The 15,289-nt window shown below is 38.5% G+C and overlaps 1 protein-coding gene across 2 annotated transcripts in view; it reads left to right on the top strand.

Annotated features, from left to right (window-relative positions):
* Positions 1-909: 909 nt before the first annotated feature.
* The window catches only part of wdr27 (WD repeat domain 27), a 50,946-nt gene continuing 36,566 nt past the window's right edge, over positions 910-15,289 (top strand). For both annotated transcript variants that reach the window (XM_085297130.1, XM_085297129.1), the window contains exons 1-19: positions 910-1,226; positions 2,048-2,189; positions 2,422-2,546; positions 2,972-3,085; positions 3,200-3,251; positions 3,585-3,655; positions 3,736-3,850; positions 3,940-4,042; positions 5,924-6,015; positions 6,178-6,242; positions 6,949-7,061; positions 7,976-8,049; positions 11,735-11,804; positions 12,014-12,085; positions 12,163-12,263; positions 12,678-12,767; positions 13,499-13,620; positions 14,764-14,897; positions 15,106-15,203. In XM_085297130.1, the coding sequence (XP_085153256.1) occupies positions 1,080-1,226; positions 2,048-2,189; positions 2,422-2,546; positions 2,972-3,085; positions 3,200-3,251; positions 3,585-3,655; positions 3,736-3,850; positions 3,940-4,042; positions 5,924-6,015; positions 6,178-6,242; positions 6,949-7,061; positions 7,976-8,049; positions 11,735-11,804; positions 12,014-12,085; positions 12,163-12,263; positions 12,678-12,767; positions 13,499-13,620; positions 14,764-14,897; positions 15,106-15,203 (1,900 nt within the window). In that variant the 5' untranslated portion in view covers positions 910-1,079. The remainder of the gene's footprint in view (positions 1,227-2,047; positions 2,190-2,421; positions 2,547-2,971; positions 3,086-3,199; positions 3,252-3,584; positions 3,656-3,735; positions 3,851-3,939; positions 4,043-5,923; positions 6,016-6,177; positions 6,243-6,948; positions 7,062-7,975; positions 8,050-11,734; positions 11,805-12,013; positions 12,086-12,162; positions 12,264-12,677; positions 12,768-13,498; positions 13,621-14,763; positions 14,898-15,105; positions 15,204-15,289) is intronic.

Here is a 15,289-nt window from a genome sequence, read left to right as displayed (position 1 = left end):
TATTATTATTATTATTATTATTATTATTATTATTATTATTATTATTATTATTATTATTATGTATGCTTTTATTTTGCTTTAAAAATGCTTAAAGTGAACTTACTTAAGCAGACTGAATATGCCACTGAGCATAGTGTCACTGTTTATCAGTTTATCATTGGCTAACTTGCTTTCTTTGCAAAGTTGAATTTGTAACGAGCTTATTTACAGGTGTAATCGGACTGTGTTTTTATTGTATTTTTTTATGCAATTAGCTTGAACATCTTTTTTTTCTCTCTGATGGAATCATTTTTTCTGTGGGTCCCCAGCAACTTGAAATCCTTGTAAAAACTTATAATAAAATAAAATCCTGCGCATACAACTACGAATACTACAACTAACAATAATATAAAAATATTTAATATAAAATTATTTATAGCTTAATGATGATGAGCAACATTAACAATATAAACACAAGCTCAAAATAACCTTGTAATCAATAATGCCACCTAAGTTTTCATATTTAAATTTAATTAAGTAACTCTGTTGTATAAATATATGTTAGATTGTGACTCAAATCACTCTCTATTTTTTTAAACAGAAAGAAGCACACAATCTAACGGGGACTACCATCTTGCGGTCAAATGGTGAAGTACAAGTACGGATGGTTTATTGTAGAAGCTCCACTCTAACCCTAATTCCAAATACTTCTGGAGTTGGATGCAAAAGCTACATAAACTGGGCAAAGCGTACAGTTTTGATGATCGAAATGTTGCGTGAAGACATTTTTAAAACAACAAACGTGATTAAAGCACGTGAGAGAACAGTGCGTGTTTGCGTGCCTAGCATTAGTATTACGACTTGAGTGAAGCGCTGCCACATAGACGATCTGTCGTGGCGGAAATTTGTTCGGTGTCATAGCAACGATCAACATTTCTAAGTGTCGACGAGCACGGACAGTTAATAATAACGACAGGAACTGTATGAGTACGCACACACAGTTACTAATGACGCTCCACGTACTTCTTCCAGGAGATAATTAGCGTTACGATCGTAACACAGCAGGCGGAGGGTCGTGTCACGGTGTTAGCCTGTGACAGATGGCAAAGATGCTGACTGAAAAGCTCAGTTTGACTTGTGACAGACTCCTGTCACACCGGCAGCTCACATGCTGTTACTCTTATTTTAGCATACCACAGCACGGCAAGGAAGTGCTCGTTTACAGCACAAGGGACGGACAGCAGAAGGTTTGTTAGTTTTTAAGTAATTTGTTCGTGTCTGCACCATGGTCCGCACTCTGGCTACAGAGCGTCAGAACAATTTAATACATCTGAAAAAATCATATATATACAAAAATGTCATTAAAAAGTATTTGTTTGAATGTTTGACCCACAGACATGGATTCCTACTGAAATGCTGCAGCGAAGTTTACAATAAATACCAGATTTGCACGTTAGATTTAGCATATCATGGCAAACTAAACAAACAGTTCATCTGCATTCAGACAACTTTCTTTTTCGTTTCTTAATTCACTCGTGCCATGACCGCGAAACAAGCCACGCGTGGACAGATTGCTCTTCCTCTTACATGACGGACTTTATTGTCATTTTGCCAGCCAGTTTGTTTCAAGGTGAACTAATCTGGAAGAAACAGTGTCACTAACCTAAAAAGGCCAGCAGGTGGCTGTTTAACCTCTCTTTCTTACACATTTACTAGCCCTGGGCCAGATTATGTGGATTCCAGCATAGTACATTTAAAAATGGCAAAACCGGTGAAACCTTTATGCACAGACAGGCAAACAAACTTTTATACATTATCCACTCATCTTTTATATATTTTAATGTTGCATTTAGTCACAATCACAAATGGCCTGGTGTTTTTGTCAGACAGTAGGGAACCTACTAAATAGATCTTTGTTTAAAATTGTGCTAGAGTCAAGGTCATGTTTGTCACTTTACAGGCGATTAGCTGTGAATTGTAATGGATTGTGAGATACATGAGCTGCTATGTCATTGACCTTCTTGACCATTGACCATTCATGCTTTACTAAAGTATTTTTTTTTTATAGCCCCTCATACTAACTGGTCACCATGGTGACATCAGTGCCCTTACTTTTGGAAAAAGAAGCAGTCCTGTTATCCTCTGCTCCGCCTCTGCTGATTACGTCATTGTCTGGGATATTGAATTGTGCCAGAAGAGAACACAGGAGGGTAAAGATACATAGTTCTGTGTGTTTGACCCTGAATTGTTGCATGCTGTGAGCAGTGCTCTGCAGTAAAGCGTTTCTCCATCCCAAATCACACACATTTTTCCCCATTATAGAGCTCTGTTTTGCAATGTTGCGGAGCCACTTTAGCACACGCTTCATATCACGTGATGTAGTGAAAATGATCATTTTCCTGTTAAGTTTAAATGTAAGCAGACAAACATTTTGGTTTGCAGGTAAAGTTGCAGCTGGAACAGTTATCGGGACTTTGCTGGGGGAGGTTGTTCATCTTTCATTTTGTTTCTCTGATGCACGAGTGGCTGCATGCACGGGAGCAACTGCATGTATTCTCAGCTCAAAGGTACCAGATGATCATGCTGCACGTCTTCCACTTGGTCAATGTATTTAAGCTAAAGGGTTGTAAATGGACTGGTTTTTATACTTTCTACTCTACCTGATCACTCACAGCACTTTTAAAACATGTGCCTCATTCAACAATTCACATTCACATTCATACAACCACTTTTTTCTATGCTCTGTCTAACATTCATACACATTTACACTCTGATGGATGCAGAGAGCAACTTGAGGTTAAGATCTTGCGCAAGGATATTTTGCATGCAAGCTGGAGCAGCCAGGGATTAAACCTGATTTTAAGATTAGTAGATGACCTGCTCTGCCTGCTGAGCTACAGTCACCTCATTGACTTTTAAAAAAATATTTACTACAAGACAGTAATCACCACTTGTTCTTACTCAAGTTTTACGGTTGTTTTTTCCACATCAGAGACCAGAAACTATCCATACCTTGACGGGCCACCTGGGACCTGTAACATCAGCAGAGTTCTGCCCCTGGAATAACGATATCCTCGTCACCACATCAGAAGACCGCACCTTTAGGGTATTACTTTAAATTTTACACTTTTTATTTAGCCACAGTGATGTGTAATGGTTTAGAAAAACAAATTGTGCACACCTTACTTGGACTTTTAGCTTTTTACTTTTGTCTCGTCAGGTGTGGGATTTAAAAACTGAAGCTGTTTTCTTCCAGTCGTTTGTGCTTTCAGGTATGACGTAAATATTTTAAATCATGTTGGTGAAGCGGTAAACATTCATTCTTTTGAGCTTCGCCCCTTTAGCCTGCAATACTCTTATTCACTTTGTACAGTAGAAATGATAACTCTATTTTAAAACAGGACTATAAAAACTGGGATGTCAGATTAGGCTGTTGGTTAAGGATTGGTATCTCTTTCTGGGGTTTTCTCCCTTCTGTACCCAGGGTTCCTGTGATAGAAGCCACTCCATTAGCATAAAGTAAATTAGTTATGATTATTCAACCATAGTTTTCAATTTTCTAAAATTTGAAGGTTTGAAAATATTGAACTTCCTTAATCTTTTAGCCTCTCCACTGCTCACTACATACTTCTTGGAAGAGGACAGGCATCTTATCACCGGTTCAACTGATGGACAGGTTAGTGACTGAGGTACGCGGCAGCTCAAAAGGCTCAGACACTGAAATTCCACGAGCTGAAAGACAACTGTCTGTTTTAGGTGTGGTGCTTTTCTCTCAGTGACGACCACAAGTGTCACCTAGTGACCAAAATGGACCTTGAGAAGATGGAAAAAAGACATCAAATGCACCGAGAGACTGTGAGCCATCAAGCAGGTGACGCGACATGAAACAGATAGTTCTTTAAACTAGTTGGAAAAGTTCACTCAGTTACTTTTATGCTACTTTTGGATGTTTTCTTCCAGGGTGTGTTTTAAAATCGTCTGCTGATAAAGTGGAGACTTCAAAACCTGTTCTCAAAATGGCTTTATGTAGGCCTCTATCAGACATCAATGGTGACCAAGAAAAGTAAGTACAGCTTAGCTGGAATAGGTGCCTTGACCCTTATTATAACTTCCTTTAAACTGGTAAAACTACATAAACTAAACAGTGTGGATGAATGGATTCGTTCACAGAGTTGTAGATGTAGTTTACAATTAGTTTTCAATCATTAGTCACAAGAAAAAACTAGATCTAAGCCTTTCATTTACTCGTTTCCTCCCTCTCAGTGGATCATATTGTTTGATTTTAGCACAAGGAAGATCTGGTTCTCTTCATTTTTGACAGGGAATCTTAATAAAGCACGACTGTCAGCTATATGTATTCTCAAGGGCTCTATTTTGTTTATTATTCCACAAAGTGCAAATGGTATGTCATCCAGGAGAATATTAGCAAAATGATTTAAAACACATATGTCAAATTAAAAAAAAAAAGAAAAAAAAAAAGCTGCACATTTTTGCCATTAACACAGTGTCACAAGCTCCTGGAAAAAAAGTCCTTATGACATGCCACATCCGTATGGACTAATTGCTGCACGTGTTCACACACTCACAGGAAACCTGAAGGAAACTTCACACGGCGCGGGAAACTGCTGTCTCGAAGCATAAAGTTTCAGACCGTTGAAACATATTGTTGCTGTGACAGGAGGCAGGCACTTGAAAAACACGCAGACATGACTAGATTTGTATGATTCCTAATTGCTGTAAGGAAAGCTTGTGATCTCAGTGCAGAGCTCAGCGACTTACTGACTTCACACTTTACTGTTAGAGTGAAATACAGAACAAGTGGAAGCAGAGTCAGTGTGTGATCATTTGAAGTCGTTGAAGTTTCTTTGCAAGCCACATATTCATTGTATAAGACAAAGTAATCATTTCTAGTCACTGTTAGCATCAGTGTTTAGACACTATTCAGACAGCACACATTTGAAATAATTGATTTACTACAGCAGTACAGTTTGGCACAACAGAGTTTGGCATCTGGACTTCCAGCTCATCATTCCCTGCGAGTATGTTTCTATAAATTTGGGTACTGATAAATAAATCTTGCTCTGGAGACTTGTGGATGTTGTGTTGGTGGAGGGGTTGAAGGAGCAGTGATGCTGACGTGTCAGAGTGAAAAGCAAAGCTTAAATATATAAATAAATTGGGACACTAGGGAACTAAAGCATGTTATGTATGTTTCTCACAGTGCAGCTTGATGTGCCAAACTAAAGTAGCTCACGGGCTTTGCTCAAGTAAGATTCCACATAGTAGTATGAAAATAATGATGCACAAAAATGTAAAACCTTCCAAACATAAATTGCCCACAAACTCAAAACCTCAACATGCAGCCCAGAGCAGGAAGTGGATAAAAGAGCAGAGCGACTGTGGCTCAGGGGGTTGGGAATCGCATCTGTAACCGAAAGGTCGCCGGTTCGATCCCTGGGCTCTCTGTCCTTGGTCGTTGTGTCCTTGGGCAAGACACTTTACCCTACTTGCCTACTGGTGTTGGCCAGAGGGGCCGATGGCGCGATATGGCAGCCTCGCTTCTGTCAGTCTGCCCCAGGGCAGCTGTGGCTACAACTGTAGCTGCCTCCACCAGTGTGTGAATGTGAGAGTGAATGAATAGTGGTATTGTAAAGCGCTTTGGGTGCCTTGAAAAGCGCTATATAAATCCAATCCATTATTATTAGCTCCTTTCTTCTCTGTGGTATTAGTTTCCAGTGTGCTGAATGTATATAGTTTAGACTGCATGAAGTCAAAGGTAACTTGAATCAAGGCCTATACTTTTATGGTGTACATGTCTTGCCACTTCATCACATCAATATGTTGATCTTTTGTGTCGTTTGTCTGACCCCAAATGAAAAATTCTTTTTGCGAGAAAACCCCTTAACATGGTTTTTCCATATGTTTCTGTTTGGGGGCCCTGCAGTGACAACAGCTGGTTTTGTATTGGAAGCTCTGATGGTCTGTATGTGGTTGATCTGGCTACGTCTGAACTGGTAACAGCGCTATATTTCAAAGGTAGGCTGCTGGGGACATGCCTTCTCCCATCTTTCTGTCTTTCTTTAAGAAACTCTGGTATGCCTCCAATAAAACATGTGGTTTCCCCTGAGAGATTCCACTGGTCATTTCTTTTTTGAATGTGATAGCACATGATGATGAATATGATTTTTGTTCTTGTAGATTACCCTAAGCTGAGCATCACCATGGCTGGCTCATGGACCATCTCTCCAGGGTGTGATAACTCTGTGAGTATTTCCATTAAAATTGCCTTTTCAGCTTGACTTCTATCATTAATACAGTGTTGCTGGTATTGTTTTTAGTATAAAGAGATAGGATTTACTAGTTAGGATAGTGCGATATAATGTTTTTAATGTGTGTTTGTCTGCAAACTGATTTCATTGGTGTCACAACCATGTAACATGCAGTCACTGAACTTTTGAAGGTTCTAAGTAGAAATTAAAATAAAGTGCAGCAGTCTATTTGTAGACAGGCCAGAACAACATCATAGAAAAAAGTAGATTTCCATAGGCTTTTGGATAATTGCCAAATATAATAAACTCTGTAGGAAATAAATGTAAACAGTTACACGTATTCTCAGCAGGAGAATATTAACAAATTAACTTTTATGATTGTTGGAGTGTAAATGCACCCACCACCTCTCCCCATGTCTGGCACTATATCTGGTATGTAAACATACAATATTTTTGAAAATGGCTGCAGCATTAAAACCGATCCCTAAACAGCTTTGCTTTGTTCTTTTCTTAAAACTTCTGCTAAATAACCAAGTTTATGGTTCACCAATGGCTAACTTTTATGTAAAACAGTAGCAATTATTTAATGTTCTCTCAGTCTAACAGCTTAAAACACATGTTTATGTATATATTATTACTACAAGAATAGTGTTTTTTATTTTATTAAAATTTTAATTGATTGAATTTATTTCCCACACAGATGCTGATGTTAGTGAGCTCTTTGTTTACCCCATGTGTGGTCATGTTGGAGGTGCGTCTATATGACCTAGGAAGGCCCTTGGCTTGTGGCAAAGGATTTTCAGTGTTCCCAAGGTAAAGCTGGAGTTAACTGAAAAATATTAGGTAGCAATACAATATTTTAATGATCTACAGTGACAAAACCTTTTTTTCCTACTCACTTCATCTTACTGATCAAAACCAAAATTCAAGTTTAATAGAACTTGATGAGGGACACTGTGGCCTTGTAGTGTAGCTACTTGAGGTCTAAAACTTTGTTTTGCTTTTTATTTTTTATGGGTAGTATAATAGCAAGCATTTCAGCTACTTGTTTTGTGAAAAATAAAATAAAAAAAGATTAAAAAAAAGTCTACAAACGACAGACAAAATAAGTATTTTTTAACTATTTGAAATAAGCACAAAACTGCTCTGGCTAGTGAGTGATTGCACTTTATACGATTCTAAACTTTTAAATTTGCATACGTAAGCTAACAGTCACAATAAGATTACTTTTTAAATGCCAAACGTTTTAAATTGTCCTCTGAGAAAGAAGGAACATTCATTCAGCCATTACCCGTAACTCCATAAATGATTACCTAGCAAAGTCCAGCAGCACCAATAAGGACTAATTTCATCAACGTAATGTGCTTTTTGTCTGCTTTAACAAATTTGCTATTTGTGAGCCAAAGCATAATCATTTGGGATAGTTACAACTTGCAAAAACAATGCCTTTATACAGTTTTGTTAGTCTGGTCATTTGAGCTTATATATGATTGTGGGCTGTTTTTTAAAGTTGGCCTCCTGCCTCTAATGCCCTCTGACTCTGACATTTCCATATTAACTTCCTCTATTACAAACATTCATGCCATCTGGTTTTTCATGAGTCAACAATATCATGGCATTGGAAATCAGAGGGGCTAATAATCCATAAGAGTGGAAAATGCTGTGCTCCTCCATTTCCAGTAACTCCCCCAGCCCTCCCCTCCATTTCACCCCTCTCTTGTTTTCAGTTCTCCTCCGCTGCCCAATTCTCCCCTCAATACTGAGCTAAAGAGGAAGGAGCCCAGCCATCCTAAAAAGAAAGGTCAGCATCCCCGAACACTCACCTCTCACTTATACTCATACACACAGAATAAAAAGAAAGCTACTACTATCTGAAGACTTTGAGCTTTAAAAATGTGACCCTTTTTGTGGTTTATTTCATGACTGGCTCATTATCTGTTTTTTGTTTTTTGCTTGACCACATATAAAAGCCACTTTCAACAGCTCCCTTATTCACAAGGGCTTGCCACAGCAGGTAGCACCGCATATTTGATTTGTCAATTTTTTATTTGATTTTATTTAACAGGTCTTTCCTGATGCAATCTCAGGGGATTTGTTCCTCTTAAATTTTACTATTGGGTTAATAAAAGTCTGCTGGGCAATTTCAGGAGTTACTGAGAACATCTTCATTATCTGCAAACATTCACAATTTAAAGATTCCTTCCCCTCATTTTGTTGGGGTTTTATACGACTGTCTGTTTTCATAAACAGGTACTTCAGTTAGAGCAGCACATGCAGACTGATGGTTTCTTTTACATTAACCCATTTTTTTGACTGGCTGCTTCTTCCTGTTGTGGATTCATAGGTAAAGTGAGCCTGTTTGTGTTTCTCTGGTGGACCATTAGGATCACAGATAAAGTTTATGATTGGGATCTGGCGACTTAGAACTGTTCTCCTGGAGCGACCTACTAAATACTGACATTTACATACATACATCATACAGAGAGGTAGTGCTGAGAGGCAGTATTAGCTGTCTCCTCACAGCTGGAGTTGAGGAATTTGCCAGTGCCAGACTGTGCAGGGGGTGTACTGAAGAGTCTAGAAGTGCCGTGCGGCTGCACTGTCAGACCAAAAACCACACACGTTTACACACTAACCCAGCATGCTGCTCTCCATGCATTCTGTATTCGTAAAGTTATCTACACAATTGTATACAAATTATGCAATAAACCTCCAAGATCCTTGGAAATAGAATTGTTCTTCCATTGCATGTGTGCAAGACCACTGAAGGTTTCTTACACATGCACTGAAGACTCCTGGCTTTTTGAGATGATTATAATCAGCTGCTGTTACTTTTTGCATGATGTGTACTATAACCCCTGAGTGCTGTTGCTTGAATTAAGTCATTTTATAGAAAGGATTTCAGGGAACTAGTAAAACAGAAGGACTGAATAAATTGCGAGCAATGCACAACACACATTTTCCATAGAGTGATCAGATCAGTATGAAAATACTGCAGATGTGAATCTGATTCATTTAGATTTCTCTGTCAGGGAGAATAGACAGCTTTACTGTTTGACCTGAGGTGTCACAAATTATTAAGAATAAAATGAAATAAAGAAACAAAGAAAGGCAGATGACATGGAGCACAATAGAGTTCCCTCCTTGAAGCACTAGAAGCCATTGGACCCTAAAATTCCCACTAAACTGCAGTGATCTACAGGATCTTCTCTCACAGAATGAACAGAAAATAGTGCAAATAATGAACTGAAAATGATTGGACCCACTGTATGAGTTGTATTTCCCCATAAAGCATTGTGATCCAAGCTATATTAATTGCCTCCACTGTTTTGAAGATGTAAAATCTTGGATGGCAGAGAAAAAAAAATGCTGTGAAACCAGATTAAAGAGAGATAGAGAAACTGAGGTTCTCAACGTCACCTTGGTCTATACCTAAATATGTGGGCATGTAGTTTTACAAGGTATAAATACAAAAGAACAGTTACCTTGATACAGACCACACACTGTGGCCTTACTTTAGCTTCATGTTTGTAATGTAGTTCTGTGACAGCTTACTAAGGTGCCTCTGATACTTTTAGTTCTACTCACATTGCTGTCTGCTACTGTCTGCTCTTCTCATCACAGGTCAGTACAGCTAATGTAAAATGAGGTTGACTGATTGAGAACATGACTTGGTTGGCTAATTCTTATAAAACAAATAAACAAACAAAAGAGTATCGGATGTTTCAAAGGGGCTCTTGTATGTGCTTTTTTTAAGTTCAGCTAGAATAGCCTTTATCTGTAGCAAGCCATTTTGGCTCCCTTTATGTAATTTTGTTTTTATTTGGCTTCCCTTCATTAACAACAGGTTGGTGGGTGGGCTTCTGTGCTCAGATCCAGAGATCTGTGCTACAAATGACCATATTAGGGATAAACAGAGACGAGCGTGGAACAACTATTAGATTCTGAGTGTTTACAGCCTGAAACCTGGATCATAGGGATTCCTTACATACACATATGCTGACCTCAGTGTTTGAATATTTGAATAATGTCCTATTTAGTAACTCAGGAGGTAAACAGGTAAACACCTGAGGAGAGCATACAGCTGTCTCACTTTGTGAGCAGAAAGTTTTGGGGTGTTGTAGCTGTTCCATCAGACAATGAACATCCTGATGTGCTGAACCAGACTAAAGGATTTGAATATTAAGAAACATCTTTGAATAATTTTTGTCATTAGGCTAATTCATAATGAATGCCGTAAAACAAGCGCACAGCAAACTGCTGTGATTTTACGCACATATGACTTTCCTTGGAAATTTGTCTGAAACTCTCACTTTGCTTCAAATAACTGTCTACTGTAAAGTCAGCGTAAATTATGGGATTTTTACTGCCCCGTAAAACTAAAGCACCATTATATATCAGCAGGAGATCAATAGGGCCATTAAGCAACGCCAAGTGATTGCGTCTCCATTTAATTGGCCTAAAATGCTTACTTTTCAACATGTAATCTGTTCTGGAGCAGCAAAAGCTACTTAGTATGCCGTCTCACAACACATTGGAGAAGTGGAAGGTGGTTTTGCATGTAAGCCACCAGTCTCACAGAACTTAAAAGGACTAATGCTTTACCTAACATTTAAATACTACATAACTGTTGTGATACCAGGTGAATTATGCAATTCAGGTTTTGTACACTTAAACATGTTTAAACATACAGTTATGGTCAGAAGTTTCCATCCTATCATCACTGGCACACTTTGGGCACCTTTGTACCAACTGAGCATCATTTAAATGCTACAGTTTGCACATTGGATGGATGCTTCCAGCAGGATAAGCTTGGAGTTCACTGTACTCAAATCAACTCCACAGCCAACAGATCTCAATCGAATAGAGCACCTCTGGGATGTGGTGGGATGGGAGATTTGCTTTATTGATGTGCAGTGCAAAAATCTGCAGCAACTGTGTGATACTGTCATGTCAGCATGAACCAAAATCTCTAAAGAAGTTTTCCATAACCTTGTTGAATCTATATAGTCACAAATTAAGGCAGCTCTGAAGGCAAAAGAGGGTTAGGTCCAGTATCAGCAAGGTGTACCTAACGTGACCAGAGAGTGTGTACGTATATATACGCCTGGCCCTGGAGACTATATGACCTTTTCCTACTTCCCCTTTGTTTGACAGAAGAACAGTTTTTGGAAGTGCTTACAAATTTTAATGGCTGTGGAAAAAGTGAGCTCATAGTGAACCATCACCCTTCATGGCTTTATGGATACACTTAATGCTTACAGCATGGAGTGGTCACCCAGAAATCTTGAATCCTCCTTTTAAAATATGAAACTGCTTCACGATACTGGTAGATATATTGTCATTTTAGCAATATTAAAGAATCTTACCTCATCCTGCCACTGCACCATCTATTGATTCGTGTTTTAGAAATGCAGACATATGTACTCGTTATAATACACACTTCTTCGCTGGTGTCCTAATGAGCATCTTATCTTTCAATGAAGGAGGTGTAAAGGACCAGCCTCTGGTTTTCCACTGTAAAGTGAAGTCATCTGGATATACTAGTGCCCCGAGGTATGATCACAGAATAACTTTTTGCCATATAGATAATCAGATTACAGTTTATTGGTCTGTCCAAAGTTTAAAGCACTTATTCGCTTAATTATTTTTTAATCTCATATTTCCTTTTTGTTAGGTAAAATATAGTTGCTATATGTATATATATTTTATTTGGTTGTTTGTATATGTTTTTTTTTTTTAAATTTAGTTTATCTTCTTTTCAGGAGGATCATGTTTTCACCCAAAACAAATGTTCAAAAAAATTCTTCCTCTAGGAAAAAGGCTGATGGAAATACGTAAGCGACCTAAGCTAATTTCATTTAAAAGACAGTGTTAATAAAATGTGAATAGTGAACATACTTTTGCCATTTAGAGGTTCCCTCCTTAAAGATTACCCAGCAGACAGTGTGGCACCGGCTATCCCGTGTGCTGATGTGAGCGTGAAGAAGCATGTCTCATGTCTTCAGTATTCAGGTAGGTTAATATGAGTAATTTTGTCTTTTTGTCTATTATTATTATGTGTTTTTAACTATTATTTAAACAGTTGAAATGCTAAAGGTTGAGGCTATAAGTCAGATTTGGGATTGTATTAGAAACACCTGCCAATGTCGAACCGTTAGTAGATCTAATAACTGTCGACTGCATGGAGTATTGTCCATCCTGTGCTGTAAGGGTGAAGTAAGGTAACAATAATTTATGAAAAATAGCTGGCAGTATATTAGAAACAGTTTCACTGTTGCTGTTTTCTCAAGATGAATGTTCCTCTTTCAAACACAACATTTCACAGTTGTGTCTTAAAGGCTGCTTTACTATTTTTGGCTGTAATAAATCAGCTGCGGACTGAAAAATCCTAATAAAACAATCCCGTGTTTCCTTGTCTCTCCCAAGGTGATGGAAAACAAATCCTGTGTGGTCTTGGAGACAGCACACTGTTACTGTACAAGTCCTGCCTTACTGGCGCTCCAGCTGTCTACATAGGTGTGCGATGCAGAGATGAGTACCTGTACTTTTGTTTGATATTTTTGTGTTTCTCATCAAAAGAGGGGTTTTTTTTATGTTCGACATACAACTTCTTAACTGATTCAAATGATGCTAAGGTTTAAGAGTTGGCACCTCACAGAGATAAGAAGTATGTTAATAATTATAAGTCTGCTCTTGGCTTGGATAACTCATTTGGGCTCTTCTGAATAACCTGAACCTACTCTGAAATGGATGCATGGCTTGACATGAGAGTTTTAAAGAAAATTCTAGTTAACTCACTAAGCTATCACTGTCAAAAACTAAACACTGAGCTCTCTGTTACCAGAATAGTGTGGTTTGCTTATGTTCCAGAGCAATAATTGTTGAAAGGCTCACATTCTCTCCTGAGACCTTTTAGGTTTAAACTAAGCATATGTCGCTATTATATACAGTGTGAAAGATTAAAGCATTTCTGAGACGAGTGGTCCCGGGCAGTAAAATTAACACTGACAGAGAAAGAAAGAATACCCCTGCATGTCAGGCATCACTCGATGGCTGAAGTGCAGCTGGATCACAGGTCTCCAGAAGGGGGCAGCAGAGATAAAAGGAGAGAAGCTGAGGTGACACGTAGGTCACCACAAGCATATTCTCTTCTGTCTGCCTGGCTCTCTTAGCAGTACCATAAAAGTAGATGTTGTAGCCACACTCTGTATTACCAGGTTACTAAAGTCGTGCCTTCTTTTATCTAGGGCATGACAAGCCAATAAGCAGTTTGAGCTGGAGCCTTAGCAGACGGTGGTGGCTGAGTGCGTCAGAAGACCTGTCACTCCAAATCTGGACTCACTGTAACTCAGAGCCTGCCATTATCATGGTAAATCCCCAGTGAATGTGCATACACTTATACCAGTGTCTTATTTTTTTTTTTCTTGCTTTCACTCCCTGTCACCTTAATCTCCCATCACAGCTACATGGCCTACTTTAAGCCTTTATGAAATTTCCCTCATTCCTTGGAAGTCCAAGTTCTAACCATAAAAACCAGTGTAATAAAGACCAGCCAGAGTGACCTCATATTGCAAAAATGTCCTCTCTCCGAAGGTCTAAAAAAATTAAAATAGATGTAGAAGTTCAATAAAATGACTACAGATAACTAATAGATAGCTCCACACATTTGTCTTGTGTTTTCAAAGATCAGTGTGATTGTTGGAAGGATTTTAGTCCCCTACAGATCTCCTTCTGTCATTCCGATGTGTTAATGGTTAGGTAAAATGTTCAAACTTTTTCCATTTCCATCTGTGGTTCATAAAATTCAGTCATAGCACACCTTTATAATAGGACAATTTCTGTGTAATGATCAGATTGTATCTTGGACATGTTTGTACAGAACTTGCTCAATTCAATGTTTCCACTGCTAATTAGAAAACTAATGGAATTTAAAAACAAGGAGGCCAACACAGAAAGCCAAATTAATGCAATTATGAAATAATGTGTTTCTTGGCGCAGTGATAGCACTTTTGCTATCGAAGCCTCAACTGAAGTTGGAGCATCCAAAACTCTGATCATATGCAGACCCTCCTTACCTCACTGGGTATCATATTTAATGGGACACTCAGTTGCTTTGTCATGCCAAGTAAAAACAAGGGTCTGTCCTTAAGCTCCAAGGTCTCCCCATATCTGATGCTTATCATCCCTGCTTTGTTTCACTCAGTTAGACAGTTTGGCTGGGTCTACAGCCTTTGACTGCTTGGTATTTTTGTGAAACAGCTTGGCAATGAATACAAGTCGTTTCAGGGACAAGGGCTATGTCTGGGTGAGCCAGGATCACAAACGGCTTCTGAGAGTTGCAGTTGTGAGAAAAAGTTTGTTAAGTTTGTGTTGATGAGATGTGGTCTGGTATACTAGTATAAGTAAGTATAAGTAAGACTGAAGTAAAAACTGAAGTAAAACTGAAGTCTTGCAAATGTTTTAATAATTAAATAAAAAAAATACTATTAAGGCTGATTTTTGTCTCTGCTAGGGTGACAAAATGTTCTCCAAACCCATTAGAGGTGCTCAGTTTTATTATCTCGACAAATTTGTACTTCTGGCATCCGGACCCTCTCTGTACCTGTACCTGTATAACCTGGACATCACACGCGATGACATAAAAAGGTAATTGCAAGTGATTCATACATGTAAATAGATACACAACAGTTTACCATGTGAACCTTATAAATGCTATGTAAACTATTGGTTTATGTATGTATTTTCTTCATTGGTCTTCAGCTGAATTCCTATATAATCTTTTTTGTCATGAAGATGTATACACATGGATGTATTGTGAAGAAAGTGAGACAAATTCAAGCTTTTTTCTCCTTAGATATCATCAACGGAGTGTCAGCAAATTGGCTGGATGCTTTGCGACAACATCAGCAACAGACATCACTGCCTTGTCTGCGATCAATGATTTTTTCTCCCGTATCCTTCTTCCTGTTGTTACTGTTCGTACAGCAGAGGTGTTTCAGTTCAGACTGCACATACACAGACATTTCCCATGTCATCCA

The sequence above is a fragment of the Mchenga conophoros genome, linkage group LG13 (genome assembly GCF_057382185.1).
Source record: "Mchenga conophoros isolate Kocher_MC1m ecotype Shallow Benthic linkage group LG13, M_conophoros_male_GT1.1, whole genome shotgun sequence".
In the NCBI taxonomy this organism is placed as follows: domain Eukaryota; kingdom Metazoa; phylum Chordata; class Actinopteri; order Cichliformes; family Cichlidae; genus Mchenga; species Mchenga conophoros.
The sequence above is the reverse complement of the archived record's forward strand: the minus strand, read 5'-3'. Positions and strand labels throughout refer to the sequence as shown.